The sequence below is a fragment of the Mucor velutinosus genome (genome assembly GCF_035048745.1).
Source record: "Mucor velutinosus strain NIH1002 chromosome Unknown tig00001567, whole genome shotgun sequence".
Classification (NCBI taxonomy): Eukaryota; Fungi; Mucoromycota; class Mucoromycetes; order Mucorales; family Mucoraceae; genus Mucor; species Mucor velutinosus.
In genome coordinates this window covers 556,611-573,451 of record NW_027041896.1, presented here as the reverse complement: position 1 = coordinate 573,451, position 16,841 = coordinate 556,611, and the positions used below count along the sequence as shown (strand labels likewise).

Genomic DNA, 16,841 nt, shown 5'->3' with positions numbered 1-16,841 from the left:
CCTAAAAAAGGAAAGAAGTTGATCTAACAACTATTTTAATAGACTGGTGTTATTAAATATAGAATGCAAGGAGAATAGCATGGCTAACGACAGCGCTATGTAGTTTTCTATCTACTTTTCATACGCTTCAAAGGCATCTATTACTGTATTGCCTTCATGGTGGAAAGGGCATTAAGTTTGTCAGTCTGCTATACCAGTCAAAATCAATTCAAGCACCGACTTCTAGTCTGTTCCAGATTGGCCAGATTTTACCTTTCTTCGACTTGATTAATCTATTTTATCAGATTCTACTATGTAAAATCTGTTCTTCATCCAATGCTGCCTTAAGCTGCACGACATTTAAAGGACTTTAAATAAAACCTGGAGCTCGTCTCCCCTACAAAAAAAAAAAAATGCTGCCTTAAGCTGTCTACAAGTACTTTTCAAAGCACATCCAATAGTGTCAAGTAAGATAGATGCTTTGAGTAGACTTACTGAGCAATTTGCCAAAATATGAAATAAGGTTTTTGGAGAAAATGTCAAGATATTGCATATGAAGGTCGTACAAAAGAAGTTCCAGAGGCTGCTCTGAGTCCATAGGAACATTTTGATTCAATAGATGCTATAGTAAAAGTCTTCATTTTGGAGGTCAAAAATGCAATTGTTTGATTTTCGATGAAAACTTTTTTTTTTTTTTTTTTGGATGATATTATTTTATTAGAATAGTAATTAGAAATAAAACAAATGCATCAAAGAGATGGACAAGTGTATGGAGACAAAGTGACTTGCCATATATAAATCTTGAAAAAATAAACTAATGGGAGAGTTGCCTAAGATTTGACAATCTTAACAGTTCTGTGCGGATGTGGCGACAGACTTGGATGGCATTAAAGGGGATGAGGTTGTAAAACTGTTGATAATGGTGTCTCCAGATAGTACGCATAATGGTGGCAAAGAGGTCATATATGGTAATGTGTAAGTCATAATTGTAGATATAATAATGCTTCAGTTTGAAGTGCATAATTGAGTTGTAGATAAGTTGTGGATCGGCGGTTTTGGGATAGCTAAGGAACTCGTTGAAGGAGGAGTCCCAGACATCAAGTTTATGGACGCAACTGATGAGCAGGTGTTGAGCGTCTTCCACTTCATTGCAAAGGGTACAGCGGTCTGATGCGGCATGTTTAAGATTGCGTTGGGCCATTGCCAGTTGATTTGAGCTTTGTTTGTGGATCATTCTGTACCAAAGGTTGCGAGCTGAGTAGTGCATCGTGTTCTTGTAGAATGCCTTCCATTGCTGTTTGCTGAGTTGGTTACTGTAATGTCTACCGACATCGAGGTTAGCCATGTCTAGCATGACGAAACGGAGCTCTCTATTCGGCAGTTTGAAGATTGGGTGTTGTTGGTAGATCATGGATTCAACGAAAGGCAGGAAATCCATCTCGCCGGCATTGTTGTGGTTGACAAAGCGTTGGAAGGAGATCTGATGGTTGGCTAGGGCACGACGAACTTTGTTCAAGGTGGTTGGTGTGGGGCATTCTGACCGAGGTCGAAACTGGAGGCTATGCTGAGCAAGGTCATATACAAAGAAGTCGCGGATACAACTTCTCCTAACCGAATCTTTGGTCATGAATTCCAGGTCTGTTGTAACAGCAAAGGGGTTGAAGGCAGCAAGGAGGGGGAGACTCATGATGGTAGTGATTGTTGGGCGTCTATCCCAGTCTCTGTGAAGGCTGCAGATGTCCATGGCATTGAACATCGATAGGAATGGATGGAGACCATTCAGCGTATTCTTGTAGCGAGCAGATGGAAACAAGAGAGGCAGGGCATGATGAGCGACGTCGTTTGTGAGACGAAGTGCGTGAGTGAGCAGTTGATATGTGAAGCCAGGTAGGCGGCCATGGTTACCGAGTAGTAAGACTCGTAGGTATCGAAACTGTAACGACTTTTGTTGTGCGCCAATGTCGATCAGGCCTAGTCCGCCTTGATCACGAGGTAGAAAGAATGAGTTTGCCTTGAGCGGTGGGAACAAACCGGACATCACAAATTGGTAAATGGTGGACTTGATCTTTTTCAAAACCTCTTGAGGGAGCGACACAACTCGGATAACATGCCACAGCTTGGAGAGGATGAGCGTGTTGGCGATGTTGGCCTTGCCGTAGAGTGAGACCTTTCTAGACCCGTAGATGTCAGTCATGACCCTGATATTGCCCAGTAGCTCTGAGACGAAGACATCGCGTTGGTGATTAGCAAACCAGAGTGGGTATCCAAGATACTTGATATAACCCGTGGAGTGGCTGTCGTACCACTTCATACGCAGTTGAGTAGTGACATAACGTTTGACCTGTTGGCCATCAGTATCTTTCATCTTACCGCCGTGCAGCGGGAAGGCGACGGATTTACTGTAATTGATCTTGGCATTGGAGGCTTGATTGTACACTCTGAGACGATCCTGGAGCTCAACTAATTCATCTTGCGACTTCACAAAGGACAGGACATCATCGGCGTACGCGAGGACCTTGATGGGAGCAGGAGATATCCATGGGTTCTGTATTTGGTGCGGGAGCTTGACGTGTTGCAGGTTGTATCCTGAGAGGTTCACATTGTTGACTATGGAGAGTAGGAACGGCTCAATGGCCAGGTTGAACAAGACTGGCGAGATACTATCACCTTGACGAATCCCTCGTCGCTGAGAGATTGCACCGGTTAAGAAGCCATTCACATTGACATAGATGGAGTTATCGAAGAACAGGTTGGTAATGCATGTGACAAACGCTTCAGGGAAGCCAAACTTTAACAGTACTTGGGAGAGATACTTTGGGTGAACCCGGTCATAGGCCTTGGCATTATCAAGCATGATGCCAGCATAGGCAGTAAAGTTGGAGGGGTTCCGCCAGCTAGCAGACTGTGCATTATCCATAATCACCTGGAGAGACATTCCATGATCCCCAATATAACGGCCGGGCAAGAAACCGCATTGATAAGGGGTGATAATCCTGTTAGCCACTTGGACAACTCTAGAGTTCATGATGCGAGTAAAGACCTTGCAATCCGCTGCAATCAATGTGATGGGACGGTAGTTAGCTAGATCACTCTTGTCACCTTTCTTGTGTAAGATAATGATACATGAGGCCTGCCAAGATTTGGGGAACTTTGCCGAACGAACAGCGTCATTAAATACCTGATGGATAATATCACGACAGCTTGGGTGAGAGACAAGGAGGTAAAGTATCTCATAGCCAATGCCGTCCAGTCCTGGGCTACTCTGTTTGGGGGTTCGACGGGCACCGTCCAAGATGTAATCATAGTCTATTGGCTCCATAATCATTGTAGCATCCTCCGGTGATACCGTACGGTCAATATGACCGAGCATGATATTCAAGCAATCCATGTCAATTGGCTCCTCCGTGTACAGATCCTGGTAGAAGGATTCAGCAGCATTGAGTTTGGTTTCCGTGTCTAGGCAAGCATCTCCAGTGCTAGGATGTTTCAACATTGCAATTGTCCGTTGGTCAACACGCTGGTCAATGGTGTGTTTGATATATCCTGGGGACTTCTCACTCTGCTCCAACCATCGGCGGCCTGCTTTCAACATCTGAATCTCCACAATTTCCTGCTGTAGCTTGGATAGCTCTCCCTCCACATCCGGCAGCAGCAGTTTCAAGCTCTCAATGTCATTCCGGTAGCATCGCAGCAAGTTATTCCTCTCGCTTTGCAGCGCCTTGATTCTGGCCTTTCTCCAAGTATCATGGTGTCTAGCAAAGTTGATAGTAACCTGTTTGGTCTTCCGCTTGATCAAATCCCACTTGTCTTGAGCTGAAAGATTGTAGTCCAATTTGGTCGCCACGAATCTCTCGATTTCATCAGCCAACTTCTGTCTGTACCTAGGATTTTTGGCAAGGTGAGGGTTTGCACGCCAAATGCCTTTACCACAGTTTGTCAATCCGGTTGTGTAAGTTTTGGTCACAAGAGCATGATCAGTCCATTCAGGACGGAGGAACGAGTTGGTGGCATCGCTCATCTTTGAAGCTATATCCTGTCCAGCAAACATGTAATCCAAAGTAGACATGGTTGATCCGCGCTTGAAGGTGTATGCATGAGGTTCATTTCTCGGGTTGAGGCAATCAGAGAAATGGGTGTTCAAGAATTCCATAAACTGTTTCGGTTTACCTGCTCGGTGAGAGTGGTGATAACTGGCATTGTCAAAACAATAGTTCATATCCCCTGCGATCAGTAACGATGGCAGAATGTCAGGCATAGTGTTGAGGTGAGTGATAACTTGACCAAAAAGCTGATTCCTGGCCCTATAGTCATCAGCATGTGCATAAATATTGAGTATATACATAGGTGGCATATTATTGTCGACAAGAGAGAGCTTAGCCAATATAGCTCTTCCATCGTCAAAGGTCTTTAGTTGTTGCAGGTGTAAGGCTTGATTGAAGTTGATAATTCCACAGTGTCCGGTCCAGATGGCTTGGTGGTATTGGAACTGGTATTTGAAGGAAGTTGTAACAGTGTCAAACGAGTGTGATGGAGTATTGGTTTCCTGGCATAGTAATATGTTGCATAGTTCTCCTTTGAGATATCTTATGAATTGTGTTGTTGTGTTTTGATTGTATTGTTTGTTAAGGTTCCTACAGTTGATTGAACCAATCTTAATTTTGATATTCTTAGTTTGGTTTGATTCACTCATTAAGATTATAATGATTTGGTTGTGGTGGAGTTGCCTTGCTCGGCCTCATCCATATGGCTGTCCTCTTGTTGCTTGAAAACCTTTTTGGCAGATCCCTCTTGGTCAGATCCCGGTGGAGAAGAAGCCAGTTCCCTGATAGAACGCTTCTGGATTTTCGATGAAAACCATGAGGGGTGCCTCATGCTTTTTGATCGATTTTGGTCAATGTTTTTTTTTGGTCCCAAAAAAGTTGAGCGATGGTGTTAGAAAGTAAACGCTGGGCGAGAGCAATTATTTGGCGCTATTTTGGCAGTCTAAAATGGCCTCTAGCCCGAGAAAACACAGCACAAATGCACTTAAATTTTGCTGTGTTAGGCACTCTCTTGACTGAAAAGGGACGATATCTGTCTAATACTTGCCCGTATATGAAGTATCTACCAGTACACAAATGTGCACCATCACATAAGAATTAGTTCCACAGATAATATGAAGGGTTTTCATGTGTAAGTAGAGGGTCAAAATGAAAGTAGCAATATTTTGATAAGATACGCAAGGGTAGTCGGTAGCATGATCTGCCGCCGCGCAGGCTGGTTCTCGCCGAAGTGAAGCGAAGTTAGGGAGCCATCCAAAACATAAACACTCGTATGTATAAAAACAAATAATATGCTTCTTGGGTTCAATAACCTCGTTGTTTATAATGATTGAAGTTACCAGTGGTGCTCATTACATTGTCTAAACGCAATCTTGTTATGAAAATGAGCAAAATGTCAAGCTTCAACCAAAACTGCACATCAAGGGCACGGCGATCACTTGTGAGCAAATAATAGATTAAGCAGCATATTGCAGCGAACTGTACTATAGGCTGTCGTTTGCCATGATGGCAGGAGCACCTATACGGCCTGTAGCCGGATATTAGACTTTTCTGTGATGCTCCTCGTCTGTATTTAAGTAAACAACCAATATACGATCAGGCAGCATACTTCTGATACCTATTACAGCTAAGAAGTGTGCAAAACACAGCGAAAACTAGGCGTATTTTAGCCGCGTTTTCTCGCGTTCAAGGTCGTTTTAGACTGCCAAAATAGCGCCAAATAATTGCTCTCGCCCAGCGTTTACTTTCTAACACCATCGCTCAACTTTTTTGGGACCAAAAAAAAACATTGACCAAAATCGATCAAAAAGCATGAGGTACCCCTCATGGTTTTCATCGAAAATCAAACAATTGCATTTTTGACCTCCAAAATGAAGACTTTTACTATAGCATCTATTGAATCAAAATGTTCCTATGGACTCAGAGCAGCCTCTGGAACTTCTTTTGTACGACCTTCATATGCAATATCTTGACATTTTCTCCAAAAACCTTATTTCATATTTTGGCAAATTGCTCAGTAAGTCTACTCAAAGCATCTATCTTACTTGACACTATTGGATGTGCTTTGAAAAGTACTTGTAGACAGCTTAAGGCAGCATTGGATGAAGAACAGATTTTACATAGTAGAATCTGATAAAATAGATTAATCAAGTCGAAGAAAGGTAAAATCTGGCCAATCTGGAACAGACTAGAAGTCGGTGCTTGAATTGATTATGGCTGGCAAAATGCTTTCTGATGAAAGCAACAATCGACGTTTTTGAGGCTAATATTATGGGTGTTTTTAGGAATTTGATAGTGGACACGTTAACCAAAATTGAAGTAGCATGCAATGGTCTGTACAAATAATATTGAGTGACAACGGTCAAAAACAAGAAGCTGCTGCTCTCGTTTACTAATTAAGCTTTCCCCCCCCCCCCAACGAATTAAGAAAATGAGCGAATCATTAAGGCAAGGTTAGGCTGCCTCTGGAGTAACTGATCTCACTGCACTGATTTCGTTGAACTGAGGTAAAATGTCAAGATTGCTCAGTGAGGGTGTATTCTAGCTAACGGTCAAATCATAGCTTAATAGCCGGGTCATTACAATGCAAATTATTGCATCAGTTAACATTTCTCTTACTGATATCAAGAAATCAACACTTAAATCAACCATATTTTTTTTTAATCAAGAGCTTTTTATTTGTTTTTCAAATTTTTTTGTGATTCTTATTTGTTATTTTCTACCAGAAGTTAAGTCGTTGAAAGCCGATACAATGCAGTTTTTGATTTCCTTGAAACTAACAATAAGGCAAGATTGCTCGTCTCGGGACATCAACATAATCTTTTCCTCCACACCTGCATCCAACTAAGAAGACATCAACAAAAAGTCAGTGCCTACTGATACTCGAAACGATGGCATTACTGTACCTTGTTTAAACAAGTCAACACATGGACCATGTCAACAACAGGTCGACCATTTTCATCCACTTGATGAAAGACATAATCTCGAAAGAGCTTGATCAAGTAACGATCGCCCGTCTCTGACCATCCTGGATCCATATCAAATCTGTATTACAGATTTAGCACCCGAATCTATTCGCAGTGATCATTCAACTTACTCAGGTCGTTCATTGATGAATCCCATCTTGGCCATAAGTCGAACAAGCCGAGCATTTTCTAATTCTCTAGATAATTCACTTTCTAATTCATCATTATAGCTATCAAATGCATGGTTATTCAGCGTGTGGACCTGATTGTATGCCATTCGTATACTTACAGTTGACTGCAATTGATCTCATGCAAAATGCGAGGGCCAATCATGACAATGACTTCATCAATGTTCTTTGCGGGCAAAGGTTTACTGAGTAGATACAAAATTAAGTTTTTCAGATCTGGTGAATAGAATCTGGCAATGTGTTCAAAAGACTGTGCAATGTCAGTGAATGACTGAAGCGAGTTGCAAGCCAGCGCAATAACAAGCTTGCCAAACGACAAAAGATCCTCTTGTTGCTGTCTAGCGACGTTCAAAACACCATCGTACTGCAGTACATCCAAGATGCTGGCACCACTTAATCGAATCCTATAGGGCGACAGCTTGTCGTTCAGCCATGATTCATTCTATGCATGAATCCAGTATTACCTGTTTTTGCCTGTAATCAAAATTTTCTTTGGATCAATTACTCTGGCTGCTAGACCTGATCCGTGCACTGCTTTTAAAGCAGATGCAATTTGAGTAATGTAACTCCAAATGGTTGTTTCTGGAATCAAACGAGGATTTCCATTCGATTGCTGAAGCTGAGAACTATACAAGGCTGCCTGTCCTTGTGCTGTGAAGTAGGTGGAATAGATAGTTGTCGAGCATGGATGATAGTCGTAAGCAAAGATCAACGCTACAAAGAACGAATATCAGTGGTATGCTTACAGGCATTAGACCACAACTCACAAGAATCGCCAAAAGCGCGAGTGGTAAACGCTTCCCGGATGGAAACAATGTTGCAATGGCGAATGCGACGCCATGCTTCAACTACTTGCATTGCCAGTTCATTTACCAACCTAAATCCTTCAATGCGAACCAGTGCGTAGGTACGTCCATCAACACTGCATGTTGCTTTGTAGACGGATGATGGATGTCCATAGAAGGAGCTTGACTTTTCGCCATGTGTGTCTAGTGGATAAAGAGAGTGATACACATGTACTTCCATTGGCAGACCCAAATCTCGAGCTACCCAAATAACACAACATTAGGAAACTCATCGCAATAGGATGCATTGTATATAAATACCAGGCGTGGTCATGAGTTGAGCTTCGTTCCGTTCTGTCAGTTGCTCTCGAAGGTTATCCGGGATGAAAAATGACTGGATTGTTCTTTGATGGGGTGCCAAGTTACTCACATGAGGCAGAGGAGCTGAATACAAGTGATGCTGTAACTACGGCAACGTTTAATCACTACGTTTCTACGATGGCCAATGTCCAAATACTCACTGGCTGTCTGGGATACACTGCTTGCTGATTCATGTAATAGTATGGATCCATTTGAGTTGATGGGACCATGCCAAGTCCTGCCAGCATTTGCGAAGGTGATTGAGGCTGTTGTTGTAGCGATGGTTGCTGTTGCTGTTGCTGATGTTGTTGATGTGATGTTGTATTTCCATTCGCCTGATTGCGCATACATCAATATCTCGTTTCATGAAAACACAAGTCCTTCTTACATCATTTGATAATCCAAATTGAGAAAATCCGTTCGTAATGGATGATACGTTGGATTGCTCAGACTGATAAGAGTGTTGTTGGTTTCTAAACGAGCAATGGATGAGCATCAACATGTAGCAAATTCAATCGAGAAGCATTACGTTATCGAAGGATCCAAAGCGGTGAAATCGATCACATTTGTGTCTATAAATAAGTCTCAATAAACAGCCAAGTAGAGAAATGGTGTGAAGTACCTTTACTTGCTGGTGTAGAGGCAGCGCTGGAATCTGAATAAGAGACATATTAACCATCTTTTTCGACGACAATATCAAGTTACAAACAAGTACCAACTGCAAATCTAGGAACGAATTCAGGTGCGTTGACACTATCTGCTGATACAGACGAAACAGCTTGAAAGGGAAGCGTTGCTAGATTGCGATTTTTGCTTTTGCTAAAGTTGATGTTTAGCCAAAATGTGTGTGTATCATGTCAACTGTAGAATGCTCAAATAGAGAATAAAGACTCACTTTTCAGGGCTTGTTTGAGGAGACGTAGGCTTATTCTGGAAAAGAGATGAAAGCGTTAGTCGGCCATGGATACAAAATAGATGACTCATGACATCAAAAATACACACCGTATCATGATTGAACTCGCAACCTTTTCCTTCATATTTACAATAGCCATGAATAATAACGTTTCTACAAAGCCTCTTTCCATTGATGCTTCCTACAATTTACATAAATCAGCATGTCTTGCATCACAACAAACAACAACGCAATCTCTTTCATTCACCTTTTAGAGGTGGTTTTAGTACAACTTTTGTCGTCTTTTCAGAAGCTTCCCCTTCTGCAGTTGGATCAACGATGGGAATCACGGAAGGCGCTTTTGAGGGAATGACTATCTGTCCGCTATGTGATTTTTGCATTTATTATTATAAATTAAGTGAATAAATATAGCATATAAAAAAGTCTGTTAAATTATTCAAGTGAAGAAAACGAGCTTTCAATTGCTTTAGCTACCAACCACACATAAAATTTTTCTTTTCCTTTAGTTCCCGACACACTTCCTCATGATTTGAGGCATGAAAAAGTTTCAGTTGGACATATCGGTTGATAGCACGCATTACATGAGACGTTTAATCAAGCTATACTACAATGGCGTTTGCAGCGAATGCAGCAGGGTTCTCGGTAGGATGGGGCAGAATTCAATGAGTGATTGATGATAGTCATTTTCATACAATGACTCGCAAGTTTGTGATGTAAATCAAGGCAATCGTCTATGGCCATAATAAAGTTACTCTTTTTAGATTGCACTGCTGATCGCATGCTCAAATGGTTTCTAGGTGATTATATCTAATTGCACTTCAGTAGAATATCTTGCCTTCTGAACTATACTTTCATATTGTCTATCTGCTTATCCTACTGTTATTATCTTCAAAACCCTTGATTGTATCGATGAATGCAAAGATAACATTTGGTCGATAGTTCATAGCCAGTTATCCCCCCCCCCGCCTAAAGCATTGAGCGAAGCTTCTTGTACCATCTTCACTACACCTTGGTGGTTGTTGATAGGAATTTACATGAATTTGAATGTCATATTATAATAAATGTTCAGTCCCTAGACACTTTTACAATATGAGTTTCTAGGCATCTGTCAGGCCTGGCTCATATATGATCAACCAGCCCCACCAGCCATAATTAATTCAAACCCAGACTAATAGTCTGTCTCCAGATTGGACAAATTTTAATGATTCTGAACTCGATCAAGCTATTTTTGCAGATTCGACTAAGTGAAGTATGATAATCACCCCATGCTTCCTTAAACTTTCCTGGAGTACTTTTCAAGGCGCTTCCAATGGTACCAAGTTATATAGATGTTTTGAATACACTTATTGAATGATTTGTAAAAATATAAAAAGAGGTTTCTGGCCAAAATGTCGAAATTTTACATATCAAAGTCTCACAAAGATGATTTCAGAGGTTGCTTTAGATTGATAGAAACATTTTGATTCAAGATATACCATAGTAAAAGTCTCCATTTTTAAGGTGAAAAACGCGATCGTTTGATTTTCGATGAAAACTTTTTTTTTTTTTTTTTTGGATGATATTTGATTTATTAGAAATAAATTAAACGCATCAAGGGATGGACAAGTGTATGTAAACAAAGTGACGTGCCATATATAAGCTATTTAGAGTTTCCTAAGATTTGACAATCTTATCAATTCGGCGCGGATTTGGCGGCATACTACAGAGGGATCAAAAGGTATATAATTGTAGAGCTGTTGGAAGTGATTTCTCCAAATCATACGCATAATAGTGGCGAAGAAGTCATATATAGTGAACTGCATATAGTAGCTGTATATGAGATAGCGTTCTAGTTTGAGGAGCATAATGTTGTTGTAGACGAGGCGAGGGTCAGCATTTTTGGGATAGCTGAGGAACTCATTGAAGGTGGAGTTCCATACATCGATCTTGTGAGCACAGCTAATTAGAAGATGTTTGGCATCTTCTACTTCGTTGCATAGATCGCAGTGATCAGACTCTAAATTGGGCAAGTGTCTTTGGAAGAGGGCGAGCTTATTAGGGGATTGCTGATGGAGCATCCGGTACCACAGATTACGAGCCGAGTAGTGCATGTCGTTTTTATAGAAGGCTGTCCATTGCTTTTTGGAGATGTTGTTGTTGAAGTGGCGGCCAACGTCTAATGTGTCCAATGACTGCATGATGAAACGAACGTTTTTGTTTGAGAGCTGAAGGATCGATAGTTGTTGGAAGCGAAGTGATGCGGCAAATGGTCTCAGGTCGATACCATCTTCAGTGCTGTTGTTGTGTACGAATGGTTGATAATGCAACTCTTGTCGTAGGAGGGCTTTTTCAAGCTTGAGTCAGGTGTTTCTCTTGCTACATGTGGACTTGGGAACAAGTTGAAACATGGCTTGCTCCGAATTGTATTTGAAAAATTCCTGGACTTTGCTGGTTTTGGCGGTTTCACACTGTAGAAATTCAAGTTCTTCCAAATTTTCATCGAAGGTGAAGATTGCAGTGAGGGGGAGACTCAGGATGGTCAGCGCGCTTGGCCTCCGTTGCCAATCAATACACAGTGAGCTTCGTTGGCGGCAAATGTCCATGGCACCGAAAATTGAGTGGAATGGGTGGAACCCATTCAGCGTGTTCTTGTATCTCGCTGCTTTAAAGAAGAGGGGCACTACATGGTCGGGTGTGTCATGGGCTAGGCGGAGAGCGTTGGTCAGGAGCTGGTAGGTAAAGTCCGGGACCGAACCCTTGTTTCCTTGAAGGAGCACCTTGATATAACGAAACTGAAGAGCATGCTGTTGAGCTCCAATGTCAATCAATCCTAGGCCGCCTTGATCTCGCGGTAGGAAAAATGAGTTTCCTTTCAGTGGCGGGAAGAGGCCAGACATCACGAATTGGTATATAATGGACTTCAGTTGCTTCAAGACATCCAGAGGTAGCGATACAATGCGAATGACGTGCCATAATTTTGATAGGATCATATTGTTGGCGATGTTGGCTTTACCGTACAGAGACACATTCCGTTGACTATATATCGCCACCGCCGCTTTGACTTTACCAAGGAGTTCAGACACATATACATCGCGTTGATGGTTGGAGAACCAGATGGGGTACCCCAAATATTTGATATACCCGGGAGAGTGGCTGTCATACCATTTCATCTTGAGCCGGTTGATGATGTGATCTTGGACTCTGAGGCCTTCAGACCCTTTCATGCTACCGCCGTGCAAGGGAAATGCCACTGACTTGTCATAGTTAATCTTGGCATTGGAGGCCCGGTTGTACGTCTTAAGTCTTCTTTGGAGTTCAGTTAGTTCTGAATGAGATTTTACATACGTGAGAACATCATCCGCATAAGCTAAGACCTTAACGGGAGCAGGAGACACCCACGGGATCTGCACATTTTTGGGTAGTTTGGTGTGCTGAAGACTATAGCCTGAGATTGCAGTGTTGTTGATGATGGATAAGAGGAACGGTTCAATAGCTAGATTGAATAGGACAGGTGAGATGCTATCACCTTGCCGAATGCCTCGTCGTTGTGCGATAGGTTTCGTCAGAAAACCGTTGATGTTGACATGGATGAAGTTATCGAAAAACAGGTTGAGGATGCAGGCGACGAATTGTGGTGGAAATCCAAACTTCAACAGTACTTGTGAGAGATACTGGGGGTGGACTCTGTCATATGCTTTGGCGTTGTCCAGCATGATTCCAGTGTATTCGACAAAGTTGGTTGCATTTCGCCAGCTGGCGGATGAAGCGTTATCCATAATTACCCTGAGAGACATGCCGTGATCACCGATATATCGACCTGACAAGAAGCCGCATTGATATGGGTTGATGAGTTTGTTGGCTACTGGTATGACACGAGAGTTCATAATACGAGTAAAGACTTTGCAGTCGGCCGCAATCAATGTGATGGGGCGATAATTGGCGAGATCGCTCCGGTCCCCTTTCTTAAACAGAAGGATAATACAAGATTCCTGCCATGATTTGGGAAATTTGGCGTGCTGGATAGCGTCATTAAATACTTGGTGCACGATGTCTCGGCAGCTAGGGTGAGATATAATGAGATATAAGATTTCATACCCGATACCATCTAATCCTGGGCTGCTTTCTTTGGGAGTTCGAGCAGACCCTAGCAGAATGTCGTCGTAGTCTATTAATGCGGTGATCTGGTTGGCGTCGTCGGCTGACAGAGTGGTGTCGATGTAGTCCAGCATTTTGTTCAGGCAGGTAGAGTCTATCCGTTCTTCGGTGTACAGTTTCTGGTAGAATCGTTCTGCGGCGTTCAGCTTGGAGGCAGTGTCGAGACAGTCGACCCCAGTACGAGGGTGCTTCAAGTTGGGGATGGTTCGCTGATCAAGGCGTTGTTTACTGGTCTGCTTTATGTATCCAGGCGACTTTTCACTATTTTCAAGCCATCGTTTCCCGGCCTTAAGAAGCTGAATATCCACGATTTCCTGTTGCAACTTGGCTAGCTCGTTCTCCACATCCTGCAACAGTAGCCTCAAGCAAGTAGTGTCATGTCTGTAGCGTCGTATCATATTGTTCCTTTCACTTTGCAGTGTCTTGATTCTAGCCTTCCTCCAATGATCGTGTGTTCTGGTGAACTGAATAGTAACCTGTTTGGCCTTCTTTTTAATAAGATCCCACTTTTCTTGAGCAGACAGAGAGCTGTCGAGTTTCACCGCAACAAATGTTCTAAGCTCGTCGTCTAGTTTCTGTCGATACTTATGGTTCTTGGCGAGGTGAGGGTTCGCTCGCCAAAGTCCTTTACCGCAGTTAGTCAATCCAGTAGTATATGTTTTGGTCAAGAGAGCATGGTCTGTCCAATCTGGCCTGATAAACGAGTTAGTGGCATCACTCATTTTGGAGGCTATGTCGTGGCCTGCAAACATATAGTCGATGGTCGACATGGTGGACCCACGCCGAAAGGTATACGCATGAGGCTCATTCTTTGGATTGAGACAATCGGAAAAGTGGGTGTTCAAGAAATCGGCAAACTGCTTGGGTTTCCCTGCACGGTGAGTATGATGGTATGTGGTGGTGTCGAAACTGTAGTTCATATCGCCAGCTATGATCAATGAAGGGATGATTTCAGGCATGCTTTTGAGGTGGCTGGTGATTTGGCCAAAAAAACGGTTTCTGGCTCTATAATCGTCTGCATGTGCATAGATATTAAGTATATAGATGGGTGGCATATTGTTGTCAACGAGTGAGATTTTGGCTAAGATACCCCTTCCTTCGTTGAAAACGTGCAATTGTTGTAAATTTAGAGCTTGATTAAAGTTGATTATTCCACAATGAGTGGTCCATATAGCTTGGTGGTACTGGAATTGGTACTTAAAGTTGGTGGTGATGCTTTCGAAGGAGTGTGATTGAGCATTAGTTTCTTGACATAGTAAAATATTGCATAGTTCTCCTTTGAGATGCCGTATAAAGCTGTTGGTAGCAGCGATGTTGTATTGTTTGTAGAGGTTCCTGCAGTTGATGGAACCTATCCTAATATTGACATTTTTAGTTTGTGTTGTCCCAATCATTAGTTTATAATGAAGTGGTTGTTGATGAGGCGCCATACGCTGCATCCGCCGTGCCATGAGGCTCTTGTTGCTTGAAGAGCTTCTTGGCATGTCCTTCTTCATCCGATCCCATGGGGGTGGAATCCATTGCATTCCTCTTGTGGGATGTCTCAGGCGTTGTATCATCCTTACGGCTGGAGACCGGTGGTCTGACATCACGAAGATTGTAACGATTCCTGAAGTTAGCTGTGGTGAGACTGTCCGAGTCCTCCTCTCCAGTACTACTGGTGTCTTCGTATTCAGATTCGTCAGAGCTTGGCGCGACAGGCTGGTTGGCCGATTGATCCTCCTGGGTTGCACCCAGTTTGTCATCCTTGAGAGCTTCGCTGTTTGAAGAGTCAGCAGGAACCTCTGTGCTAGAAGTTTCAGTGATAACCTCTGTGCCATGAGGCTCGATTGTCTCCTGAATCGCTTGCATAGGAACGTCTTGCACAGGTTCAGAAGATGCCGCGGATGCAACCGATTCCGTGTCACTGGTGTCCATAGAGGATTCGCCTCTAGTCGTTGCCTTCTGTTTGTTAAGGTACTTCGGCTTGGGTACTTGCATTAGCTCTAGAAGATCAATTTCTCTTCCAGTAGGCTTTGGAGCGGGAGGGTTCCCCTGGGTGTCAGAATTGCGACGGCGACGGTCTTGGGATGGTTGGTCCTTCTTCCTATTCCAGTAAGCCTGGGGGCAAGTAGCAATCAGATGCTCAAGGCTACCGCATTTATGGCAGGCCTTCCTTTTCTTCCTAGGACAGTCAGCCTTGACGTGATCATCGGTATGGCAATCCGAACAGATGGGTTGCATGTTTGCCCATGTCAAGCGGAGATTCTCCTGCGAGCCATCAAGTGCGACCTGAGGCTTCAACTCGGCTGCATAATGTTTGGATTTGTCGATATTAAGGGTGACGAAGCCGCGTCCAGTGAACCAATCCCCATCCTTGGAGTGGCAGAGCCCGACATTGAGGATATCACCATATTCTTCAAAGGCTTTGATCAACAGAGGTTGGAGTACCTCCACCGGCTTGTAAGGAATGGCCGAAATGCTAACTCGAAAGATGTTGGCATGCTTGTCCAGGGTCTTGTTGACTTGGATAGTTGCACCTTGGAGAATAAACTCTTTCTGCAAGGCTTCCATACAATCCTCTTCTGTGGGGAAGTTGATTTCAATGACTTTGTGATTCTTGCCAACCACACGGTGTCGAATACCAAGACCTTTGGGATATTGTTCACGGAGACAGCTTGATAACGATTTCTCCTTGAAGTGCATGCCGACGAACTGTACACAGTCGATGATCAGAGAGAAATCATCCTGGGCTTCAACGAAGGTGGACGTGAAGTCAAGAGCTTTGCCGATAACACCATTATTAGAAATGGAAGGGGTGATCTTGAATGGAGTTCTCTTTTGCGAGTTGATATCCTTGAAGAATGAAGCATATGTAAACATATTGTTGCCTGGATTATGGCTGGAATCCAGCGTAGAGCCACCAAAGTTGGTGGTCCTGCCTTTTTCACCTAAATTGTGATCTTTAGCGGAGAAAGCCATGATTTTCGATGAAAACCATGAGGGGTACCTCATGCTTTTTGGTCGATTTTTGACCATGTTTTTTTGGTCCCCAAAAAGCCGAGCAAAAGTGTCTGAAAGTAACTACCAGATGAGAGCAATTGTTTGGTGCTATTCTGACCATCTAAAACGGCCTTGAACGGGAGAAAACGCAGCTCAAATTCACTTAAATTTTGCTGTGTTAGGCACTCTCTTGACTGAAAAGGGATGACATTTATCTACTACTTGCCCGTATATGAAGTATCTACCAGTATACAAATGTGCACCATCACATAAGAATTAGTTCCACAGATAATATGAAGGGTTTTCATGTGCAAGTAGAGGGTCAAAATGAAAGTAGCAGTATTTTGTTAAGATACGCAAGGGCAATCGGTAGCACGAGCTACTGCTGCACAGGTAGAAAACCATCGGAAGCATAAACATTCATATGATTAGTGATTTTATATCAATCAACAACCAGGGTTCTTCTAACATTTTAGCTATAAATTTTGCGATAC

The 16,841-nt window shown here is 42.8% G+C and overlaps 5 protein-coding genes across 5 annotated transcripts; all 5 read right to left on the bottom strand.

Moving 5' to 3' along the window:
• Positions 1–793: 793 nt before the first annotated feature.
• ATC70_012064 (uncharacterized protein) lies at positions 794–4,669 on the bottom strand (the record flags this gene model as incomplete). Its single annotated transcript, XM_064831247.1, has 1 exon — positions 794–4,669. The coding sequence occupies one exon, from the start codon at positions 4,667–4,669 to the stop codon at positions 794–796; it is 3,876 nt and encodes a 1,291-aa protein (XP_064688115.1).
• A 2,062-nt stretch (positions 4,670–6,731) lies between these two features.
• Positions 6,732–9,611, bottom strand: ATC70_012063 (uncharacterized protein; the record flags this gene model as incomplete). Its single annotated transcript, XM_064831246.1, has 15 exons — positions 6,732–6,863; positions 6,926–7,064; positions 7,117–7,215; positions 7,275–7,577; positions 7,638–7,887; positions 7,941–8,219; positions 8,280–8,424; positions 8,480–8,653; positions 8,707–8,791; positions 8,848–8,890; positions 8,941–8,973; positions 9,034–9,137; positions 9,214–9,248; positions 9,321–9,412; positions 9,479–9,611. 15 exons carry the CDS (start codon positions 9,609–9,611, stop codon positions 6,732–6,734), a joined length of 2,046 nt encoding a protein of 681 aa, XP_064688114.1.
• A 1,263-nt stretch (positions 9,612–10,874) lies between these two features.
• ATC70_012062 (uncharacterized protein) lies at positions 10,875–11,408 on the bottom strand (the record flags this gene model as incomplete). Its single annotated transcript, XM_064831245.1, has 1 exon — positions 10,875–11,408. The coding sequence occupies one exon, from the start codon at positions 11,406–11,408 to the stop codon at positions 10,875–10,877; it is 534 nt and encodes a 177-aa protein (XP_064688113.1).
• A 162-nt stretch (positions 11,409–11,570) lies between these two features.
• On the bottom strand, positions 11,571–14,324 carry SKO1_5 (Transcription factor; the record flags this gene model as incomplete). The annotated part of the gene is made up of 1 exon (XM_064831244.1): positions 11,571–14,324. One exon carries the CDS (start codon positions 14,322–14,324, stop codon positions 11,571–11,573), a length of 2,754 nt encoding a protein of 917 aa, XP_064688112.1.
• Positions 14,325–14,763: 439 nt separating this feature from the next.
• ATC70_012060 (uncharacterized protein) lies at positions 14,764–16,326 on the bottom strand (the record flags this gene model as incomplete). The annotated part of the gene is made up of 1 exon (XM_064831243.1): positions 14,764–16,326. The coding sequence occupies one exon, from the start codon at positions 16,324–16,326 to the stop codon at positions 14,764–14,766; it is 1,563 nt and encodes a 520-aa protein (XP_064688111.1).
• Between the last annotated feature and the right edge of the window lie 515 nt (positions 16,327–16,841).